Consider the following 24,433-nt stretch of genomic DNA (forward strand, 5'->3'; position numbering starts at 1 on the left):
ATGTAAATAATGTTACCATGTGAAACAGATGATCATGTCCTATTGTCATGGATCCAATCTCTCTCCATCACCGTTGATTGTTTAAATCAAACGGTACTAACCCAATGGACAATGACTTTTGCATAGTTTAGGACTATATTTCATATTTCATAGTATACTCCTTAGTAAATATATTGGTCAGGGTAGAATTGTCATATTTGAGAATAAGGGGTTTATCCTGGTTATTACGTATATAAATGTGGGTATTTTGGTAAAAATAAAATATGGGGCCTTCTAATATATAAGACCTTTTTAGATCATAGTAATCATCCTTGTTCTGCGTTATGTGTTATTCGTGCAACGGTTTCCAGGTATTCCCTCCTTTCATGCCCCCGTTTTTTTTCTAATTTTATATAATTTTTGCCCTAATCCTGCGAATACATTGTTTTTCCTTTCTTTTAATGCCTTCGTGTTTGAATTTCTGCATATTTCATGGCAGAAATATTGAGTTTGATTTCCAATAACTCCATTCTTACCTGCCTTTATTGCTAAAATTTCCGGTTCATTAAGTAAAGAGAAATTTTGGTTCATAAATTAGGTTTCTTTTACTTGTGTTTAAGTTTGTGTTTAATTTTGGATTTTTGATGAGTGAAATATGATGTACAATGTATGAGATTTTAGAAATAATCTACAGTTATTTTTTGAATTAATTTTTGGTTCCAATTTTAGGTTCTACTGGGGAAAATTATGCAGGAAATGGTTTGTGCTTGTGGATCGTGTGTAATGTGAAAGATGCAATGTGAAAGATCAGTTATTTGGTATGTACTCATCTTTTTTTTTTCTTCTAGATTGTAAATTTTTTATCTTCATTTGAATTTACGAAATTAGGAGAAATGTATTATTTTGTGGATTAATTGCAGATGAATGATAAACTTAATGTTTGCTGGATTCGAACATAAATAAATTAGACAGTTGAATGGGTTATTGATTCAAACTTCTTAATTTTATTTTATTTTGTAGAGGAAGAATAATAATAATCAATTTATGAAATGTAAATTAGGGTTGCATAGACTATTGCTCTTTGTTTCTGTTTTTGTCACACAATGATGGATTTTGTAATGTTAATGTCCATATTCTTGTTATATTTTGTTTCTTTTTTGAAACTATCATGAATCATTCTGTTACTTTACCATTCAACTTAGTTTTTTTTTTTTATTTCGTATTCTTATGTCTGATATGGGGGTACATATATCGTTTGCTGCTAAAAAGTATGGGTTTCTTGGTTGACTGTTCAATTTTAGCTTCGTGCTATTTTGAATTAAAATTTATGTTTCTTATGAGTATGGCATGCATTCCAATTGAATCTTTGTTGCTATGGTTCCTTTGGTTTACGTTATCTATAAAAAAAGGTTCCTGCTGTGAATTTCTTTTTCTTTCAGTATATATCATGATTTATAAAAGGTTCTGATGAATTATTTATGAAAAGCCTATTGTGATTTTACGTATTCATTATTCTTCCTGTTAGCATATCTATATATGCTCATAGGTCTTTCTTTCGTTGGTTTCTTATTCTAATTCATGCTTTACTTTGCAGTTGGGTTCTGTACGATGTATTTATTCTCTAAGCAAGAAATTTTAGCCCGTGACACTTCATTTTCCTGTTCAAAACAATATATTACCTTAACTTAAGAAACAAGATGAGTGGTCTTCCTAAAAGATTGCACGAGGAGGGAAACCGTCCCACCTTTTCCTCAAAACGATCTCTAGAAGACATTATTGCTTCTCCTAACCTTAATCCTAATCTTGCGGGAAGGCCTAGCCAGTCAATAGGAAATGAATACTTCCCCTCCTTTGAACACGGAAAAGATGGGCGAGCAGCAAAAATACCAAGACTTGAACCTCGCGACTCTGATAAACGATCTTCTGTTATTATTCTACCGTATCATAATATGGTCTCTTCTTCAATTGACCCCCACATGGAGCACCCCTGTAATTTTGATAACCGAATGGAAGCGAGGGATGCCAAAGATAGCCGTGATCCTAAGCTTGATAATAGAGAGAATAGGGGAGATACCAGTAGGGAGCCGTACATTGAGGCAAGAGTGGAATCTCACTCTGTCAAAGTCGAGAAGGATTTAAAACTAGAGAGTAGAGTAGATGACAAGGATTTGAAGCTCGAGCGGGATGTGGATTTCAAGCGTGAAATTAAGGTGGAAAAGGATGGGGGAAATACACACGTGAACTGGAAAGACTCTAAGGATCAAACTTGGAAAAGAATCCCTGATTCAGATGGCTGGCGACAATTGACACGGACCAGTGTGCATAATACAGAGGAGACAGAGAAAGAAGCTTCGACAGTTGATGATGGGAATTGCACGGATGCACAAGAGGCTGTTGGGGAGAACAAACTTGATTGGAAATGTGAGGAGAAGTTCAATGAGAAGGAGAGAAAAAGAAAAGATGAAAAGATTCATGATTGGGGAGAAAAGGACCGGGAGAGAGATGACCGCCGAAGTAATATTCCATTTGGTGCTAACAATGTTGAACGCAGGGAGACGATGAGAGAAGAAAGAGATTCGGATAGGTGGGAGAGGGAGAGAAAAGATGGAGCAAAAGAGAGGGAACGGCCAAAGGACAAGGAATCTATTAAGAGAGAGTCCATTGATGCAAATGATACAGAGAACTCACATTATGAAAAGGAAATTGTTGATGGATCCATGAAAGTTCCAGACCAAGATAATGCAACAATTGAACAAAAGCGTGGCAAAGAATCTGATAGTCGGAAGGGTGATAGGGATTTGAAGGACAAGAAGAAAGATAAGGATCTAGATGCTGAAGGAGATAGGCATGATAAGCGTGGCAGGTGTATTGATAAGGATTCTGATGATGGTTGTGTTGACGAAAATGGGACAATTGAAAGGGAGAGAGAAGGCTTTTCTTATGGTGTTCAACAACGTAGAAGGATGCTGCGTGTTAGGGGCACACCTCAAAGGGAACCTCGGTCTCGGTTTCGCCCGAGGGATATTGAAGGGTATGCATTTTCTTTTTTTATCTTTGGATGTATGAGTGATTTTTCTTCTAATTATTTTTTATATTTCTGTTTTTGACAATGCTGATTATTGTTACTTTTTGACATTTATTATTGATTCCACTAATAAATGATTATCTGTTTTCCCATATCAGGATTTTCATTACTGCCTAACAAATGACTCTATGATATCTGCTTTTTATGAATAGTGTCTGCTTTAGCTTTTTGAGTCATGGGTTTTACCAGAACGTTCACTTTGATTTGAATATGATGCCTTTTTAATGTAGGCTTTCTCTCAAACTGTGAATGGCATGTTCTTTTCCACCGTATGTGTGTATGTGCAGATGCTGTTGTTGTTCAAATGCTTTTGAATTGATAACATGATTTATCTGACGTGTGAGGCTGAGCTTTTTGTGTCATTTCTGCTTTGCTGTCAATTTTCATGTTTTCACTTTTTTGCTTCTTAATTTTTTGTTCTAACTCTGAAAGGTTAAGGCCTACATAAAATATCATTCATCTTATTTGATCTGTTGAACGATTGAAATTTTACATGGTGGTAGCATCTCCAATCCAGATGGCATTCCTTATCTTGTTTCGTTTGCCTTTGGTCTCTCTAGGCGGGGTTTCATCGTGCTTCTTTTTTGGCTTTATATGCCTGCCTTTGCCTTTTGAATGTCCTCATATTTGGACTCTAGACACCATCTTCGTTAATTATCCAGTTGTAACATGGAGGATTTGGTTATAGAAACTGTGTGGCTTTAGTGATGCATCGTTGCAAAATAATGTAGCTCTTTAAGATAATGCCTTATGACAAGGTACATAACCCACAAATATGTCAGGTGGTGGTAATTATTAGCACTCAAGTTTGCCACTTGATTCTGGTGCTCACGAGAAGCATCTTAAAATTACATAGCCTCAGTCCACTGAGCACATTTTCAACTAAAATTGAAATATGCTCTTCAACAGAAGTACATCAGCAGCATAGTATACCACAAGCATTCCTCACCTTCTGTTTTCATTTATGGGTTAATCTATTGATGCCACTTGGTGCAGTTATTTTCATTGAACTTTTAGCCCTGATCTTTCCCAGAATGTCTAGCTAAAACATTCTTAAAAACTCTCTGTCCCATTTTGGACAATGGAACATCCTCTTGAGCTGTTGATCCCTGACTGACATTACCACTTCCTTTTGAGGCCGTTAACATTCATATTTGTTGTCCACCCATCCCTTGCCAATAGGAGAAAAATAAATTAGAATGCAGAGGCAAACTCCTCCAATTCTTCTATAAACTTCTAGCGTAATTGGTATGGTATAGCATGTCATACCTCTAATTGGGCCTAATGTCATGCAATCTCTAAACATCTTCAGTGGGAAAATATTTTTACGTTACACACGTTTGGTACACGACAAATACATGAATTTTTCCCGTGGTAAACTATTTTACCATGAATTGTCCAATTTATATAAAAAATAGAACCACATCTCTTGAGATGGGGACATATTTCCAGGGGTTTATTTTCACACACTGGAGCCTCCCACTTTATGAAATACAGCCAAAATAACCTCACGAATGAGAGAGAAACTATATCAAATTTTAAGTTTTAGATAGACAAAAATATATTAAAATTTTAGAGAGAAACTATATCTAATTTTAGTAAGAGAAACTACCTAAAAGTTTTTAAATGGAGAAATTATCTCAAATTTTAAGTTTAAGAGAGAAAGTATCTTAAATTTTTAGAAAGAGAAAGTATATCAAATTTTAGAGTGACAAAGTACTTGAAAATTTTTCAAGAGAAACTATCTCAAATTTTAAGTTTAAGAGAGAGCATCCAAAATTTTTTAGAGAGAGAATATCTCAAAATTTTGGAGAGAGAAACTATCTCAAATTTTAAGTTATAGAGAGAAAATATATTAAAATTTTAGAGATAATTTATATAAAATTTTAGAGAGAGAAACTACCTGAAAATTTTTAGAGAGAGAATCCATCTTAAAATTTGAGAGAGGAAAACTATATCAAATTTTAAGTTTTAGAGAGAGAAAGTATCTTAAAATTTTTAGAAAATTTTAAGAAACTATATCAAATTTTAGAGAGTGAAAATGCTTGAAAATTTTTAGAGAGAGAAACTATCCTGAATTTTAAATTTCAGATAGAGAAACTATATTAAACTTTAGAGAAAGAAACTACTTAAATTTTTTTACAGAGGGAAACTATCTCAAAATTTTTAGATAGATAGTATCTCAAAGTTTTAGGAGAGAGAAGCTATCTCAAATTTCAATTTTACAGATAAAGAAACTATCTCAAATTTTTTAGAGGGAGAAACTCTCTAAGAAATTGTGTTTTAGAGTGAGAAATTGTTTCGAAATTTTTAGAGAGAGAAACTATAGCAAATTTTATATTTTAGAGAGAAACTATTTTAAAATTTTTAGAGAGCAAAACCTTCTCAAAATTTCAGGTTTGTTTGTGTTCTCTTTCTCTCTGCATGTTTCCAACTGTGTTTACCAAAAGTGGGAAAAAGCATGCTTGAGTAATTTTTTTCTTGTAAATTGTTTGCATATGCATATACTTTTTATGTAAATATTTTCCTGTCAAACTTTCACGTTTACCAAACAACCCCTTAGTGTTGATTCTTATCTTGTAGTTGCTGCACTTTTTTATTTATTAAGGTACATTTTAACTCTCAAAATGAAAAACAAATGCTTATCTACAGGTAGGATGAGATATGCTATTACAGTTATAGCTCATCCAGGATTCAAATACAGAAAACCCCTACATGAAATCTTGAAAATAACCATTGGAAACTTAGGAAATGATAGTTCAGGAGAAAACTTGTATACAATAACCATTCCCCAAGGCTAAAGAATGAAGATGGATACCAAGCTTTCCTGAGCTGTCAAATCTAGCAAATTTAAGCTCAATCAACTCTGAAAAGGATACTACAATGCAAACCTCCATTTTAGGTTATTCCATGTAGATATGCAGAGAAGGAAATATCAAAGCTGTTATACCACCATGGGCCTATGTGCTCTACAATTTGAGATCCCTTGACCAATCTGGCAATCAAATCTCCAGTGAAATATTGTACGTGCTACATCGAATAAAGAAAAGAAAAGAAAAGACCTAAACTTTTTTTTTTCTCTGCTAAATGAAATGAAAAGACTTGTACTTGCTAGTTGTATTATGCAAATTTCTTCACTTTGGATACTTAAGCTGCATCAACTCTAAGAAGCATACAAAAATGCAAAAGCCCAGTTTAGGTAATTGATGTAGAAATGCAGAGAAGGAAATATCAAAACAATTAAAGTACTATCAGTTCATGTGCAGTAAAACTTGAGAACCCATGAGTGGAATATATCTCTATGTGCTGATTAGATTATGCATCTTTATTCAGCTTTAATAGTTTTTTACTTTTAATTTTTCAATTTACCATGTTTTTATGAAGTGCTTGTTTTTTTTCCTGATTTTTATGGAATATCCCATTGCTATGATGGCATTAATTACTTTTACTATGTTTCATTGTTTGTTTGTGTGTTGTTTGTGCCTGTTTTCACTCTTCCTGATATCTTTTGTTTTGATAATTGCAGGTCTCAAGGTTAGCGTCAATCTTCTCCATCAATTGATTTAAAACTTTTGGATGTCAGTTAAATTGCTGAAGAAAACATAGGGCAACATGCTCCACCGATGCAAAGTTGTCTTTCCTAGCTCATGAATATGATTTTTGAATTTTGAATACATGGCAATTGTTTTCAGATAACGATATTTTATTTGGGTAAAATATATAATACAAGCAAATAACCCAACATATAGTTAGCAACACCCAAAATATAGCTGCCATGGCCATGATTGATGCCTTTTCTTCTTTTAGTCCTATGTAATCTATTATATCATTTCATTTTTAGAGATAGTTGAATTTGCTTTGTATCTTTGCTTCTCGGCTTTGTATCTTTTCTTTCTACTTATTTAGAAGTTATAGCTGGAAGTAGCTGAAAGGTAAATCTTTATATCTTGGAGTTCAATGTTTATAGACTTAATATGATAAGGAAGCATGGTGAATATAAGGATTCTCATGGTAAGTTTATTTTAAATTTTTAGTTTAGATGAATGTTGGTGCACTATTGAGCCACTTCTGCTAAAAAGTTACACCATAGAGCTGGCAATGGTCTGGGTGGCCTGGCCTGGCCCTTAAAAACTAGGTCCTGCCCCAGAAAATGAGGCCCAAGGGTGGGGCCACCGTGGCCCAAGGACAACGCTGAGCTGTGCCTAGGCCACGGCCGGCTCCATTTGACCTTGCCCTTTTTTCCTTATTTTTTTGCCTTTTGTTATTTTTATTGTATTTGGCCCAGCCGACCATGACAGGGCAGGGCCAGGGCCCAGGGTCGGGCCCGCTCCTATAGGGACTAGGGCCGGGCTAGGGCCAAGGCTAGCCCAGCCCATTGCCACCCCTAGTACACCATTAAGCTTGAACCAAATGAAAATTAATAGATTAATGCATCTTAGGGACTTGCATAACATATGTACTAATAACATGTCATGTTTATTGCACATGACCGTACTGCATGCTAGATTGTCTATGTTGTTATGAAAATGGCATGCTAGAGTGTCTCTGTTGTTATGAAAATGGCAGCTGATTAAGATTTGGTTATTTGAAGTTCACGAATTGGTTACTATGTAAAAATAAAGACAAACATAAAAGTATCATAGTGGTCCCTGGAAAGGGTGGTTCAGTCAGTTCAGAGAACGGTAATGATGGAATGTGTTACCAGAACATTCAAAATGAGCAATCCCATACTGTCTTTTTCAAGATCTTTTTCAAGTTCAATATATTTGGTCCATGGATGTGACGAGGTTGTCTTTAATTTTCATATATATGGATGCCATGCCAGAGTTTCTTGGAAAGGCATCTACATTCCTCTAAAATGTGCAACTTGGTTTGCCTATAGGATTTTGTTGCACTTATCATTGCAAAAAATAAAAGAAATTTGTTAAAACTATCATCACAGAGATATTTTGTGAATTTGAAGAGGTTCGGGCATTTTAGTAATGATTGAAAGAGTCAGGTTATTGTTGTCTCCTACTTTGTAGGTCAGTTGCTTTATGGATGTATATGTTCAAGTCTATGTTCTTCTTATTATTAATTTTAAGGTTCTTGGATTCTGTGATTTGGTACATCTACCTAAGGCATTTCTTTAGCTTTGAACCAGCAAGCATGATTGGAGAGTTCGACAATGAGTGCTGGCGAAACCATGCTAGGGTTCCTTAAGACCTTAACATTTAATATTGATGGTTGTTCCCTAATGATTCGGAGATTGTCAACCATAGAGGGTTTGATTAAACACCGCCTCAGAAGCATAATTAACACTATGCTCTATCGGCCATCATGTTCGACTTTTAAAGGCTGAAGCCAGAGCTATTTTAATAGATCAGAATGTTCAGTTACCCATCTTTGTCCATTGATGGCAGAGAGTAATTTGCTTAACACAATCAGAGGAGTCTGGAGAAGCTGTTTACCCCCAGAAATCATGCTGATATAATGGACGACTTCTAAAAAGAAGAAATGTAGAAGGTTCTTAGGTTGGGACAGGGCAGTCCATCTATTAATCCCTTTTGTTGAGAGAAAATGGCAAGCTCTAGTTTGGGCAGGAGTGGAAGTAGTTCTTATCTGTTGTAGCTGCTCGATAATTCTCATGATATCTGCTTTCAAGTTACATCCCCATCTTGTTTCCCTGGATGAAACTCGCTGCTTGCTCTTTCTTTGTTAACAATACAGGAAAAGAGTTTATGTGACACTGACACGTGGTATGTCAAATTACATTATATTTGTAGTTTTTTTGGCCTGGTTTTGACATATGGAATCTGTTTATACCCTACAATAAAGTGTATTTGTATTTTCAGTGAAGTATCAATTATAGGTGTTTTTCACTTCTTTGGTATGTGATGGCACCCACTTCACTTTTTGAGAGGTACAGTCTCAGTATTCATCTGGATGAAATTCAAGAATTCTTGGATGTATGTTATTTTTTGCCACTATTCTGGTCTAGACTATATGTTGAAGAATGAAAACTGACCAATTATGTATATAAATAGTTAAAAAATATAAGTTCTGCATTTATGCATAATAAGAAAAAATATGTTTTGCAAGACAAAAAAAAGTTAGGATTACATTATCAAAAAAAAAAAAAAGGATTTGTTTGATTTTTCACGTGTGTATGTGATGAATTTTTGGCCATATTAGAACGTTTACATGAATTAAATTCTCAAATTATTTGATTCCAATCTGGGAATGGATACATTTAACAATGGTTCTCATTGTGAAGTTTTTGGTATTTGGATGGTTTTTGTTGCAGGAAAGTCGGAAGTGCCAACTGTTGTTTATAAAGTAGGTGAATGCATGCAAGAGCTGACAAAGTTGTGGAAAGAGTTTGAAGAATCCCAGGCTACAAAGAGTGGTGACAGTTCTAATAGTGAAGGTCCTACTTTGGATGTTAGGATTCCCTCTGAATATGTGACTACCACGAATCACCAAGTAAGTGATTTGACTTCTGATACCACAATTGTCATCTCTAAGATAGCTTATCCTTTAGTTGTGTAATTCAATTGATAATTGTAATTAGTGTGTTTGTAAAGGTTTTCAGTAGTCCAATAGATTTTAGGAAGTTGGTAGATATCGTCATCATCATCCGAGCTTTATCTCAACTATTTGGGGTCGATTATACGAATCTTGTTCCACCATTTCGCTCTATCGAGGGTCATACCCTCAGTTAGACCGTAAGTCACCATATATTTTTTCAATACTTCAGTTCATATCCTTTGGGGCCTTGCCTTGTCCTTTTAGAGCCTTACATTTAAACCAAATCACCCATCCTAACTGGTGCTATTCTAGGTCGACACTGCACAAGACCAAACCACCTCAAGTCTGTTTTCTCTCATTTTATCACCTATTGGAGCTACTCCAAAGTTTTCTCTAATGTATTCATTTCAATTCTACCATTCCTTGTCTTGAGCACTCATCCATCTCAATATCCTCATCTCAGCTACGCCAATCCATGGCTATGTTGTTTCTTGACTGCCCAATATTTCTTCCCATAAAGCACGTTAGTCTTATAGCTGTCCTATAATACTTCCCCTTCATTTTTCATTGATCTGCAGCAATCACATAAGACTCAAGAAGCACATCTCCACGATGTCCACCTTGCTCTAATTCTATAAGCAACAACTTACTCAATCTCTCATTTCTCATGGATTATCAACCCAAATATCGAAAATAATATCTTTTTGGTATTTCTCGGCCTTCGATTTGAACTAATTCCTCGTTTACGCACCTATTATTATTAAGCTTGCATTCTATATATTTTGTCTTAGTTCGGCTGATTTTAAGACCTGTAGTTTGTAAAGAATATTTCCAAAGTTCTAACTTTGCATTCACATGGTTTTTAGTCTCATCAATCAAAACTGTCATCCACAAACAATGTACACCACATCACCTCATCATGTAGATGCCTAGTTAACTCGTCCACAACCAAAGCGAAGAGATATGGGCTCAATGTTGACCCCTAATATAGGCTTTCTTACACTAAACACCACTTGTCTCCCTACTAGTTATCCTCACATTAATTAGCGCTCACCTTTACATATCCCTAACCATGTTACTATATGCTCTTGAGGTTCCTTACTTTTCCTGCACCCACCAGATTATCTTTTTGGGTACCCTGTTGTACGCTTTCTCTAAATTAATAAAGACCATGTGTAGGTCTTTTCTCTTCTCTTTGGTATAAATTTGGATTGATTTTCTGATACACTTATTTTATGTCTTAGTCGTTGCTCAATTGCTCTCTTCTATAGTTTCGTAGTATGGCTTATGAGTTTCATCCCTCGATAATTTGTAGAACTTTATATGTCTTCTTGGTTCTTGTAAATAGGTACCATAGTATTTTTCCTCCATTCATCTAGCATTTTTTTGTTCTCAAAATCTTGTTGAGCAGCTTGGTCACCCAGAATGTGCCAATCTCTCCCATGCACTTCCAAACTTATATTAGTATACCGTTTGGTTGTAAAGACTTTTCTATCATCATCTTTCTCAAAGCTTCTTTGACTTCATATATCCTAATCCTACAAAAGTGTGTATGACTTCTGACCTCATTTATATCAATGGTTCCTCCTAATGCTGAGCTCCCAGAGTGGCCGTCATTTAACAATTTCTGAAAATAGATTTTCCACTATTTATTGACCTCATCATTCTTCACCAACACCCTCTAATCAGATTCCTATATGCACTGGTTTGAATACATGAAGTTGGCAGAATTGTGACCTTGAAATTGAATTATAAACACAAAAAGAACTAAATTTGAATTGAGATTCATAGATTTCATCTGCATAAATTCCAGTTTACATTATAGTTGGTAGTGGCATACAAGAACCAAACCATATGTGAATTGAGAAATTTTTCATCTTTTTTGGGCACTAGCGAAAACAATTAAAAGGGGAACAATTGTTTCTCATTATGCAAATCTTCATTTTTCATCTGAATTGCATTTTCATGTAGGATATTGGTAAAGGAATCCTCATCGAGCCAAATTGCTCAAAAGGTGTGGCAGTGTGATCTGCTTGAGATGGCTTTCTAGATTTTGATAGATGATATGAAGCTTAAAGAAGAATTAAAAATATGATAAACTAAACGAATATGTAGTAAAGTAGTGGTTTAAAAAACGGATCGGTGTCCCGGATCGGGCACCCCAAAAACCCATATGGATTAGTGAATTGGCGATCCGGATCGGTAATCGACCGAATCGGTCGGATTAATCTTAAATAAAATCCAAAAAAATTATTAAAATTCATTATAAATGTTGTTTTTTAGGAATCCAATAAGAAATGAGGGTACTACATTAATAACTTTTATTTTTTTGCATCAATATGCGAATATTGAGATGTTCCTTCCCTGTATGAAGATTCTCATCAAACTTTTATTAAAACCTAACAAAATACAGTATTATACATTGAAATTAGAATTAGTGGTTTGTGTTTTATTAATTTATCATCATTTTACAATACAAGTAAGAAGAAATTTGAAATTTGTCTTATAATATCATCTAATTTAAAAATCTAATTTACAAAAAATAATAAATTGCATAATTTATAATGTAGATAATTAATAAATAAAACATAAGATTTGATTATTATTGTAATTAGTATAATTATTAATTACAATATTATAATAACCATGATTCAAAAAACAAGGTATGACCCTCATAAAAAATAAAAAAATTCATTAAGTACTTAGAAACTCAAAATCCTTTTTTCTTTATTTTTTATTTTTATAAATATTGGTAGATTGTAACGGGGAACATAATATTTTAGATCATTTTTTATTGTTCAAAAAGAAAATATTTTAGATCCAAAAGTACTCCATAAATAAGCTTTTTCACCTAAGGGATTAAATGTACATTGTGATCCTATAGGTACACGCACTCTTTTTCCCACTTGTGTGGTGTGTTTATGCCCTTTAAGTTAATACGTTAGTTTTTCTATTTAAAGAAGAAACAATCCCATATCGAAGATTTAGGACTGACCAAGTACGTATAAATAAAACCCATTGAGACATGCTGGTAAGCGCGTGATTGAGGTGGGGGTTAGTGCATGAGCTGGCGGGGTGGCACGGCGGGAAGCTCACGGGTGTGTTGACGTGATGGGGCTGGTGGGGGGGGGTGGGTTTTCTTGTGCATGCGCTGGGCTGGGTGGGTTTTCATGCCTTTTTACATTGACACATGGGAAAATTGTATGGACATGTGGCATACATGATGTCATGGAACGATTCGTTGTCATCAAGCGAGGAGAATGGTATCCATGATGTCATGGAACGATCAACGATATCATCAAGAGAGAAAAACGGCTAGATCCCGTTTGTTTGTGGATTCTGAATGGTATCACCGATACCCGATTCAGATCGCCCGTTTCCGGATCGGATCGACGATTTTTAAACCACTGAGTAAAAGTGTTATCTGAGAATGACATATAGACTGTTGAATCCACTGTATACATACCATAGTTACTGGAATCTGCCAAGAAGGTGGTCACTCCTACTCTGGAAGCTCAATCCTGTGCTCTAGGTCCCAGAATAAGGGATCTCGATTCCAAATGTTCTTTGAATTTAGGGATGTCGATCTGTAAAATTGGAGAAGTTCCCTCTCATCCAAATCATGGGGTCCATGAGTAAGTGGAATCGAGCCTCCACCAATGTGGAATCAAGTTTCTTTTACACTAATGTTGAAGATCACCAGCACATTTTGAGTCTCATGTATTGACCTCCTCTCTCTTCCCCCTCACATCATCTCTTTAATTCCCTAGCCCATAGCCCATAATCTCTCTCTCTCTCTCTCTCTCTCTCTCTGTAATGGCCCATTTCACTAAAACTTCTGACATCTGAATGGGCTTTTCGTATAAAGATCAGCAGTAGTGAAATAGTGCCAATACCTACCACAAGAACGAGGTTTGAAGCTTGAAGTTTGAACTTCAAACTTCGAACTTGTAAGGTGTAAAAATAAACACCATAACAAAAAGCTGCTACCTTATTACATTATGGAACCTGTAGATGAAGGAGAGCAGTTAAATTTGTGCCATGTCCTACCCTAAATCTTTTTCATTTCACTTACTAAAAGTTCTATAACCTTTATAATACCCTCTCGTTGGCCATATCCACCATTATAGAGACCTTTGTAGGTTGACCCTCTTTTTTTCCCGTATGAATCTACAGAGCATTTGACCAATTGCATTTGTAATCACATGTAAATGAAAGGACCCAAATGAGGGAAGACATGGACACCGCATTTCCTTCAAACATTAGAGCTTCTTTCATCTCAACATTCTCATCTGAGCTACAGTCATCTTATGGGTATGTTATTTCTTGACTGCCCAATATCCTATCCCATAAAGGAAAGCTGGTCTCACAACTGTTCTATAGAACTTCCCCTTTAACTTCATTGGTATGTGGCCATCCTATAAAACTCCGGTTGCACATCTCCACTTCGCCCACTCAGCTCTAATTCTATATACGACATCTTCAATCTCTCTATTTCTTGAATTATCGACCCAAGATATCGAAAATACTATTTTTTAGGAATTTCCTAGCCATCAATCTTAACTACATCATTTCTACTCCTATTATTACTAATCCTGCATTCCATATGAAGCACACTCCAATGATAACGAAAAAGTTAATTTAATTTTTGAGAATGTTAACATTTAAAATTATTTTAAAAGCATAATTACTTGTTTTTAATGATACTTTGGTTTTTTGAATTTAGAAAAAACATTAATCATATCATTCAATGAACTTTGTTTCTAAGATAGTTATACCCAACTTGGAGAACCTCGATTCTAAGCTGGACGGACTTCGATCCCATATACTTTATCATTCGATCCTGGATAAATTTGGATCACTTTCGCTTTATATCAGGATCATGATCCCTTTAACTCTCAATGTACGGATCTCAATTCCTATCCCATGGATCTTCATGCATCTCTTGATCCCATGGTCCTGATCCTAATCTAGGATTTGACCTCACTCCTGATCGCGGTAACTATGATAAGTACATCATACATATGAAATTAGTGGCACATCTTTGGTCTCTTCCCCTCATAATAAAATTTTCTATTTGGTAATTGGCTCAAATGAATCCAGCATCATCAATTCATTTGTTTCCTAAGAGGCTATATCCGCCTCAAAACTCACACCAGTATCTCATGAAAATCTCCTATCATACAAATAACATGTCAGTGTTCCATCTGTATATTACATGATTTTAAATAAACAAAATAATGCATGAGCTGATTGCAAGAGATTGTACTTGTTAAAACGCCATGGTTAACTGCTTGGTTTCTGCATATTCTGGCTTATGGTTTCAACATTTAAACACTAGTTTGCTAAATGTGAGATAAACTCAACCACATCCTATTGGATATTTGCTATATTATATGTTATATGTTTTTGTGTTCTATAATTTGTTCCCTGCTGTTTTTTTCTTAAATCTCTCTTTCTTTCATGATGATTATGCAGAGAAGGACGTTGGTCCGCTGCACTTAGTTTAGTACTTGTTTATGAATCTTTGCATCTCAAGTTTTTCTTGAATCAATTAGGTGCCTTAAGTTAACAAATCAAGTTTGATGTATTCCATCATCATCATCGTTAAAGGTTTTTTCCAACTGATTAGCGTCAGCTACATGAATCCTGGTCTGCCATTCTGTTCTATTAAGGGCCATACCCTCAGTGAGGCCGTAAGTCCCCATGTGTTTTCTCACTACTTCTAACTATATCCTTTTGGGCCTACCACTTGCTTTTTTTTGGACCTTCTACTTGAATTAAGTCGCACCTCCTAATAGGTGTTGTATTGAGTCTGCTCCACACATGGCCAGCCCATCTAAGTCTCCTCTCTTTCATCTTATGGATGCTACACCCAAATTTTCCTGAATGTATCATTTCAAATTCTATCTCTTCTTGTCTTACCACTCATCCATCTCAACATACTCATCTCCGCTACACCCATTCTATGGGTATATTGTTTTTTGACCGCCCAACATTCCACCCCATAGAGCAAAGCTGGTCTCACAACTGTCCTATCGAAATTGCCCTTTAGCTTCATTGATATGCATCGATCATATAAAATTGCGGTTGCACATATCCACGTCGCCCACCTAACTTTAATTCTATGTGCGACATTTTCCCCAATCTCATCATTTTTCTGGATTATTGATTCAAGGTATCGAAAGTGTGCTCTTTTTGGTATTTCTTGACTATTAATCTTAACTGCTTCCTCGTCTCTACTCCTATTATTACTAAACTTGCATTCTATAGAATCTGTCTTAATCCGGCTAATTTTAAAACCTTTAGATTCTAGAGCATCCCTCCAAAGTTCTAACTTTGTGTTGACGCCGTTTTGGGTCTCATCATTCAAAACTATGTCAAACAACATGCACCATGTTAGCTCATCTTGTAGGTTTCTAGTTAAGCTGTCCATAACTAAGACAAAGCGGTATGGGCTCAATGATGACCCCTGATGTAGGCCTATTGTCACTAAAAACTCAGTCATCTCTCCACTAATTGTTTGTACACTAGTTAGCACTCCATCTTATATATCTATCGCCATGTTGATATAGTGTTTGGAGACTCCTTTCTTTTCTAACACCCACCAAATCAAATTGCAGGGTACTTTATCATAAGCCTTCTCTAAATCAATAAAGATCTTGTGGAGGTCTTTTCCCTTTGCGCTAAACTTATCAATCAGTTACCTCAGTAAGAAAATAGCCTTGGTTGTTGACCTCTTTGACATAAAACCGAATTGATTTTTTTATACATACGTTTCATGCCTTAGTCGTTGCTCAATCACTCTCTCTCAGAGCTTCATAGTGTGGCTCACAAGTTTGTTCCCTTGATAGTTTGCACAATTCTGAATATCTCCTTTGTTCTTGTAAATAGGTACCACAATACTTTTTCTCCTTTCGTTTGGCATTTTCTTTTTTCTCAACACCTTGTTGAACCGCTTGGTCAGCTAGTCGATGCCAAAAAAAATAAAGTTGATGCTTCTTTGTTTTCCTTTTTTTTGCTTGCTGCTTCAGTTACTTGTTAGAAATAATTTATTGATTAATCAACAGAAAGTGGGAACCATGCCATTTTGAGGAGTTTTGAGTCATGGATGATGGTTGCATCTAAAATTAATTTCTTCTAGATGCATTTCAGTCTTATTTTCTTTTCTAAACACAAAGAGGATCTCTTAGAACATATTTGAACTGTCAAAAGTACATTTTGGTTGCATGTGCAGGTTAGAGGAAGCCAGATATGGGGAACAGATGTGTATACTGATGATTCAGATCTTGTGTCTGGTTTGTATCTTCCATTAATCAATTTGTTGTTTTCTTCTATCATTATATTTTTGATGTATACAATTAAGAAGTCTACCTGCTTCTAGATATATTGTATATATCTGTGTTTGGCACAATTTTCTCATTTCCTCTATATTAGTTATGTCCACATTATCTCCACATTTCTTTTGTTTTTCAAGCTTATTTTTCTTATGTGTTCGAGCATGATACTGTGGCTGACATACCTGAATATTATTTGTTCAGTCCTCATGCATACAGGTTATTATCGGCCAACAACATCTCCGCCTCCACCTACCATCCATGAATTACGTGTGACAATCCGAGTGCTTCCACCTCAGGATTGTAAGTGCCTCTCTGTATTTTCTTGGTACTACGTCTTGATTGGACTATATTGAGCTTGCTGATCATGTCAAAATGAAATGTTATGCTGCTATAGTTAGATTATTTAGTTTTGATCGACTGATTGCTATATTTAATTCATGGGAACGACTGCTTGACATGATAAAGAGAAAGAAAAGGGAGGTGCCTTTTCTGGAGGGGAGTTTTTTTTTGGACCATTTACAAAAAATGGCATTACTAAAGCCGAAGTACAAAGAATCAAAAAGCAAAAAACAAAGGTCCAGAGTTGTCAATACAATGCCTCAGGATTCGAATAGAGTGATTCTTGAAGAACCCCTTCATTCCTAAAGGTGGAATTTGGGGTTATTGTTTGGTTCTTTCAAAAGATACCTTACTGAGGTATTCAACCCTCTCGCTTTATTCTGAATCCCAGGACTTAATTTTTGATGTTTGGGAAAAGTAATAGTCAGACCATTTGAATTCTGATATTTTAAAACCGATGCGTGTAGACTTCCTAGCTATGAGAACATAAAGGCCATTCATATAAACTTCCTAGTAATGAGGACATGGGATTTCACAAAGTTCCCTTCTTTAGTATTTTTCTGGGCTTCTTTTTGGGAAGTAATTCCTCTGGGGAATCATGTGTAAATTTTTTTGAAGCTCTTTCAAAGAGGTGGAAGAATCAAGGATGGGCATAAAGTATTACTGATGGTCCCCATATATGCTAGCTGATGTAGCACGATATCAACTTCAAATATGTTGAATTTTTGAACTTATACCAACATCAGTTTAGGTAAAATCCTGTTGAATATGTCCCCAAATGTTCAATGATGAATAGAACATAAAATGATTCTTGTTTTCAATCAAACAAGTTGTCTTTACTTAGTTTACATCAGAGACTAACAGTGACATAAGATGAATCAATTACCAATGTGGTTGCATGAAGAAGAATTAAAAAATCTCTCCAGCTTTATCGTAGTGGTTTATTTGATATTCCATTCAAAATATGCAACCAGTTGACTCTGTTTGCATAATTCAACTGCCAACTGTCATTGATCTGATCGAACTGCACTTCAGGAGATTGCATAATTCTGCTGCCAATCTGTCATAATTCAACTGCCAATCTGTGGGGTTACCCATCCTAGTCTGTTTTATTCCTGGCCCCACATTGGCCCAGCCATTGTAAATTCACATTCAGTTCATTCCAATAAAGAGTTAACAGTTTCCATAAAAAAAGGCTTGTAGATGACAATGTTTTGTCCTCTCTCATGTATGATAATCCTCATCAAATTAAACTTCTGCTTGACTAAAATATTAAATTGTTCAGGCTCATCCTAAAGTGCTTTCTAACCAGAAAACTTGTATAGCTACCCCACCAAGAATTTGTTACACACATACGTGATGGCTTTACGCATGGGCAATACTATCCTTTGTAAGTTTTAACAACTTTAGTCTATTTCTGGAGTTTTACGTGCTCGCCAGAATCTTGCTCAATTTTGGTCCCCCTAGAGGCTCATCTCTCTGTAAACTAGAGTTTACTTGTTTCCATCTGTTGTGCTTCGGAATGAAGTACAGGGTGGGCATGACAACCAAATGAAGGGTCTGGCTTCTGGCTTTCCACTTAACCTAAGAATTGCTTATGAAATTACGGATAGGAAATCCACAAGGTTTGAGCTCTCTCTTATACAGTGCACTTTTCCCACCATCTTAGATGGTTAATGTGAGTCTCAGGTAGCACCTAAGTGAATCTGTAACTCTTCTAGTGATATATGTCACAATTTCAGAAAACAAAAATAGAAATAAGAATAAAAAAAAAATCTAGTTCTATTGCAATAAATTAGATTTTGCTTCACTGCTTTTTTGCCTCCCTGTGCTTTATTTAAATATTTGGAACTCGAAGACCTCTATGCTGCAAATGGTTTCCTGGTTATCATCACCAGTAATCAATCACTCCATACTGAAATTTTATTACTCCCAAGCATCTCAGGATGTACATATTACTCTTAGTTTACTAACTCATTTTTTTGCAAGATTGCTTGTGGGTGCTATTATGCTACTGACTATTTTTCTTTCTATTCATTCGTTTGTAATGGAAATGGGGTGCTGCATTCTTATACCTTGGAACTCATTTTGGATTTCGGACAATAATCATTTATTAACTAAATCTCGCGATCTTTATTAACTAAATCTCATGACCTTGAGGCACTTCCCAAAAGAGGGTGAACAACTACATCTGTCTGATGAGACAATATATGCTTTTGGTTATCATCATCATAGAGACAAACAATTGTAAGAACTTGACGACACCTCCTTTTGGAACAAAATTGTCCTTGTTCATACCAAGTTTGGGAATGTTTGATTTTTCTAGCCACATTGTAAATGGGACCTATTTAAAAATTTATCACCTTTATTTGACCTCAAAGGATGTTTGATTTGTAAAGTTGAATTGATTTCCAACTGTATTTGGGCTCTCAAATTGAATTTTTTGCAAATCTACTACAAGAAGTTTTTCAAAAACTGTCTCTCTCTCTCTCTCTCTTCCCCCACTACCACTACCACTACCACTACCACTACCACTACCACTACCATCACACCACATAATAACAATGTGTGATTCCAATTGTTACGAACAGACACCCATAGAGAGCAATGACAATGGATCAAATTGCCATTTGGTTAATTGCAAATTGGAGGGGAAACGGTATTTGACAAAATTTAGCAATCTCCCTTACTCTATGTGATTAGTTGGATATGGGTTTATTTATTTTAAAAGGTTTCAGAAGCATGTCATTCCAGAGTAATTGACCTAGGATGGTTAGTGGGGTCCACCATGTTCTTGCATGTTAATATGGTTTCTGGCTGTCAATGTGGTAGTTCTGCCATAAGTTTTAATGAGAATGTGAAGTTGAAGCTTTCTGCATGTGATTTTGTATGTTCCACGCAAGTTCATTATTCTGTTTATCTTGTATATGCACTTGAAAGACATCGGCTAATATTCTAGATTTGTCTTTGGTAGGTTATGTTTCCACATTGAGACACAGTGTCCGATCACGTGCTTGGGGAGCTGCTAGTGGTTGTAGTTATCGCGTTGAAAGATGCCGCATAATAAAGGTGACTTAGTTCTTACAAGGGAATAATTTGTTCTTTTCTTTCTAGAAATTGTGGAATGGATAAACTAGTCATTATATCTTCTCTTTTTCCTAGCTGCATAGCTACTTTTTTTCTTTTCTAGTATATCATCAGTATCAATGAATTACCTTGGATTGAGAGATATAATCCAACTTTGGATTCCATTTGCGTTCCTTTTTCTATCCATTATCTACCTGCTTGTTACAGCTCTGGCTAATATGACATTGTTTTTGCAGAAAGGTGGTGGAAGCGTAGATCTTGAGCCTTGTGTCACACGCATTTCTGCAGTGGAACCAACTCTAGCTCCTACTTCCATAGAACGTACAATGACTACCAGATCAGCAGCATCGGTAATTTCTTGTGTATCTGCAAAATTTCTGTTAGTGGTTGCTTTCATTGTGGAAATCACCACATGATACATTTGATAGCATTCATGCATATTCATATATCCAATATCTGTTTTGATGAAAAATGCATATCATTTGAAGTTTGCCTAATGAAATTTACCTTGTTTATGCACCATAGTGTATTGTTTGTTTTGCATCTTATGATAATGTTTCTTGAACTGCTCACCAATATATGCTATTTGTAGTTTCTCTATCTATTCTGTCTATCATCTTTATGTCATTCCGATTGCTCACTTGATTACCTTTATCATGCAGAGTGCATTACGACAACAAAGAATTGTACGAGAAGTCACAATTCAATACAACCTATGTAATGAACCATGGTACACTTCCTTACACTTTTTACAATTTTAACCAACTATTAGTTCCTTGCCTTTACAATTTTCAATATTGTATAATTTTAGCAAACCATGTTATTTGATACAACTCTTGATATTGTACTATAGTGGAATGTATTTGATTTTGATGTTATGTATATCCAGAAGTATTAAGCTGCAGTTTTTTCTGTTGGCTGTTATTTTAAATTCCAAAGAGTTCCACACAGAATAAAGTCGATAAAGGAAATTTCCGTGTCAACTTTTTGAAATTTCCTATGGTTCCTGTCGAAAGTTGTTCTTCTACTGATTTGTTTCCCCTTTGAAATGTGTTTCAGGCTTAAGTACAGTATAAGCATAGTTGCTGACAAAGGGCTAAAGAAGACCATGTATACATCTGCACGCCTAAAGAAAGGAGAGGTTTTGTATGTTGAAACACATTCACACAGGTATAAATATCCTGTCTTTAATTTATTGGGTTTCATTTTTCAGTTATATGCCTTAACATTGCTCAAGTTATGCTTCATTAGACAAACTTTGTAATCTTTCTTTTAACTTTCACGAATGTTGGAGGTGGTGTATTCTCTATATTTATGCAGTAGTAATGGGACTTTGTAAGGTGTACACACATCTAAAAAATTGATGTGTTGACGTAGGCTATGGACCAGAGATTTGGGAATGGGAAATAAAGATGATACTATTATTGTATTCCCTATGTTAAAAGGAGCTGATTATATTAGCGAGTTGTGAACTGTTATGCTGCTCTCCCTTTATCTAGTGGTATTTGGTTAGTTCCCCCAACTCCAGGGAGCCTAAGGACAAGAATCGACTGTTAGACCTGTCAAGAGTTCTCTCGATTGTGCTTCCAACTAATCAGAGATTCTATGGTTCCAGTAAGAGTTGAGATTGTCTTTTGATAGACAAGAGTCTTGAGAACTTTGCCTTGGCGATCTCGAAGTAATCCCACTAATCTTCTATTATCGAGTTCCCAAGAGAACTTTCGGAGTCAACTCCCTTATGATGGATTTTCCAAGTGGATACAACTTCTAGATATTGGAGTTCTATTGGATTCTAGATTTGGAAACAATAAGAGTGCTATTGGATGCCATTTATTTCATTTTCTAGTTAGGCTATCCCCTCTTAACCTTAGAACTCCTTTTGGAATAAGGCTCATGAGTTTATGAATTTCCAATTATTATTTCTTGGTGATAAGATGAAAGAAAACAGACTTAAGTGGGCTGGCCATGTGCAACACAGACCCAGAACAATAATTGTTAGGAGTTGCAAGTTAGTTCAAGTGGAAGGCTCAAGAAGGTTAAGGGGTAGGCCCAAAAGAACATCGTTGGAGGTAAGTAGTGAGAAAAGATATGGGGACTTATGGTCTCACTTAGGGTATGGCCCTTGATAGAGTAGAATGGTGGACCGGGATTCATATAGCGGAGCTCAATTAGTTGGAAAAATGCTCTGATGATGATGATGATGATGATATCATCAACATAATTATGATTGAAAATTCTGCTTTTTCTTTTTTGTCCTTATTGTCACATAAAGATCACCATGTCGCACATCTCACATAATATTGTGATCTTTTAGGAGATGTACTTGCTTAGTACCATATTGACTCCCACGTATCCTAAGGAAGCCAAACAGGTGCTTTAGCTATTATTTCTGCATCCCTTGGGTTCCCTTTTTTGTATCAGACACCAGATCCCCCATTCTTATTTCATTCCATATGACCCTTGATCATGGCCTTAGAACTAGATGAATCATTATCAAGCTGCAAAAAACGAGTTTGCAATGCTTCTGTTTCAAGTATTCCCATAATTCTCATTCCTTTGCAAAATCCTAAGATCTTGATACCACTTGAAAATTGTGCTTTGATGGAAAAGATCCCTGTCTAAGCTCCTAAAGAGTCTTCCTAGAGTTGAAACCTAATGTATCATGGGGACGACCCTAAATATCATTAATTATGTGGTACAAGATTATATCCCACCACTGACCAATCTAAAGAAAGAAAAACATCTTCTCGTTAAAATCTTAAATTCCCTAAAATCTCATACAAAATTTTAAAACCAAACTGACCATAATGTTTCCTAAGAAATAAACCCTAACCACAAAAGAATAAAAAAAATATGAAAAAAGCAAACGCTTTACATCATATATATTCCAGTTTGGGTGAGGAAAGTAAAAAAGGGTAGCTTAACATTATTCCACATATACAATAGTTGAATGGTGATTAATTCCTTATTCAGCAATTGTAACAAGCAATTATTAATTGGCATCACTGGCTTGATTATGAAATGTTGGAGATCATTCCTTGTACCACAAGTTGCTGATCTTCATGTGCTAAACTTTGTGCCCTAACCACTGAGCATGTGGCTCAATGTAACTCTTGTTTTGGTTAGTTTTTCATTTCTTTCTCATTTTAGAATTTAGTCATTGCTATTATCTATTTCTTTTTTTATCATATCTTTGCTTCTTATCATGTGCTGGTTGTTGAACTTGTGAAACCAAAGGTATGAACTGTGCTATAATGGAGAGAGAACCGTCTTAAATGGTTCAGGAGGAATGGGATCTACAGAGAGGGGGGCAAGTATGGAATCCGAGAAGCTTCATAACCAAAACCATACTCAAAATGGGGACCGCAGTCATAGCCGTACAATACATGAGAATGAGAGAGAAATTACAGATGCTTTCCGTTGGTCTCGGTGCAAGAAACCACTGCCGATGAAAGCCATGCGCAATATAGGCATCCCATTACCTATTGAGCACGTTGAGGTATTATTTTCATGGAGTTTTGACAACATTCACACAGGCTAGTGTAATAAGTTTACATTTTTTCTCTTAATGGTTGTTTTTTTCGTATGAAAGGTGCTCCAAGAAAATTTGGATTGGGAAGACTTCGAGTGGTCAAAGACAGGCGTGTGGGTCGCCGGTAAGGAGTATGCACTTGCTCGAGTGCATTTCCTTTCACCGAATTAACATCTATTTTGCGGCGGTGACACTGTTTATTTGTGGCATTCTTATAGTTGTAAAATTAAGTTAATGGTAAAGAATTATTGGTGAATTTATATGTTGTATAAGCAGCATTCTTTGTTGTTTAAAATTTTTATAGTGGTTATGCCTTCTTTTTCTCTCACTCAGAGACAAACAAGCAATTGATTCCTTCTGTATATACATTACATTTAACAAAACTAAAACAGCTAGTTAACCATGAAAAAATTGCTCTCTGTTCAGGTGAATTTTGGGGATCTTTCCTCAACATAGATCAACTCTAATAAAATAAAAATTCAAGATGCATGTGTTCTTTCTGTGCTTGAACAAAATGATGTCCTAGGGTTGAATGTACAACCATAGGCCGGTTATTTTCTG

The 24,433-nt window shown here is 35.6% G+C and overlaps 1 protein-coding gene across 1 annotated transcript; it reads left to right on the forward strand.

Annotated features, from left to right (window-relative positions):
- The first annotated feature begins 307 nt into the window (after window positions 1-307).
- Window positions 308-24,355, forward strand: LOC18448377 (zinc finger CCCH domain protein). The gene is made up of 13 exons (XM_006858444.4): window positions 308-350; window positions 709-797; window positions 1,574-3,010; window positions 6,591-6,598; window positions 9,351-9,529; window positions 16,812-16,872; window positions 17,116-17,214; window positions 20,228-20,322; window positions 20,577-20,690; window positions 21,003-21,070; window positions 21,400-21,510; window positions 23,578-23,839; window positions 23,933-24,355. The coding sequence occupies exons 3-13, from the start codon at window positions 1,677-1,679 to the stop codon at window positions 24,041-24,043; spliced, it is 2,442 nt and encodes an 813-aa protein (XP_006858506.2). The 5' UTR covers window positions 308-350; window positions 709-797; window positions 1,574-1,676; the 3' UTR covers window positions 24,044-24,355.
- The last annotated feature ends 78 nt before the right edge of the window (window positions 24,356-24,433 follow it).

This window comes from Amborella trichopoda, chromosome 11 (assembly GCF_054954075.1).
Source record: "Amborella trichopoda isolate Santa Cruz 75 chromosome 11, AtrichopodaSantaCruz75HAP2 v2.0, whole genome shotgun sequence".
NCBI lineage: Eukaryota > Viridiplantae > Streptophyta > Magnoliopsida > Amborellales > Amborellaceae > Amborella > Amborella trichopoda.

Bases quoted from the DNA above. Each gene is read 5' to 3' on its own strand.
- LOC18448377 (XM_006858444.4), top strand. From the start codon at position 1,677: ATGAGTGGTCTTCCTAAAAGATTGCACGAGGAGGGAAACCGTCCCACC. The intron at 20,691-21,002 runs GTAATTTCTTGT...TTTATCATGCAG, and splicing joins CTACCAGATCAGCAGCATCG to AGTGCATTACGACAACAAAG. The intron at 21,511-23,577 runs GTATAAATATCC...GTGAAACCAAAG, and splicing joins GTTGAAACACATTCACACAG to GTATGAACTGTGCTATAATG.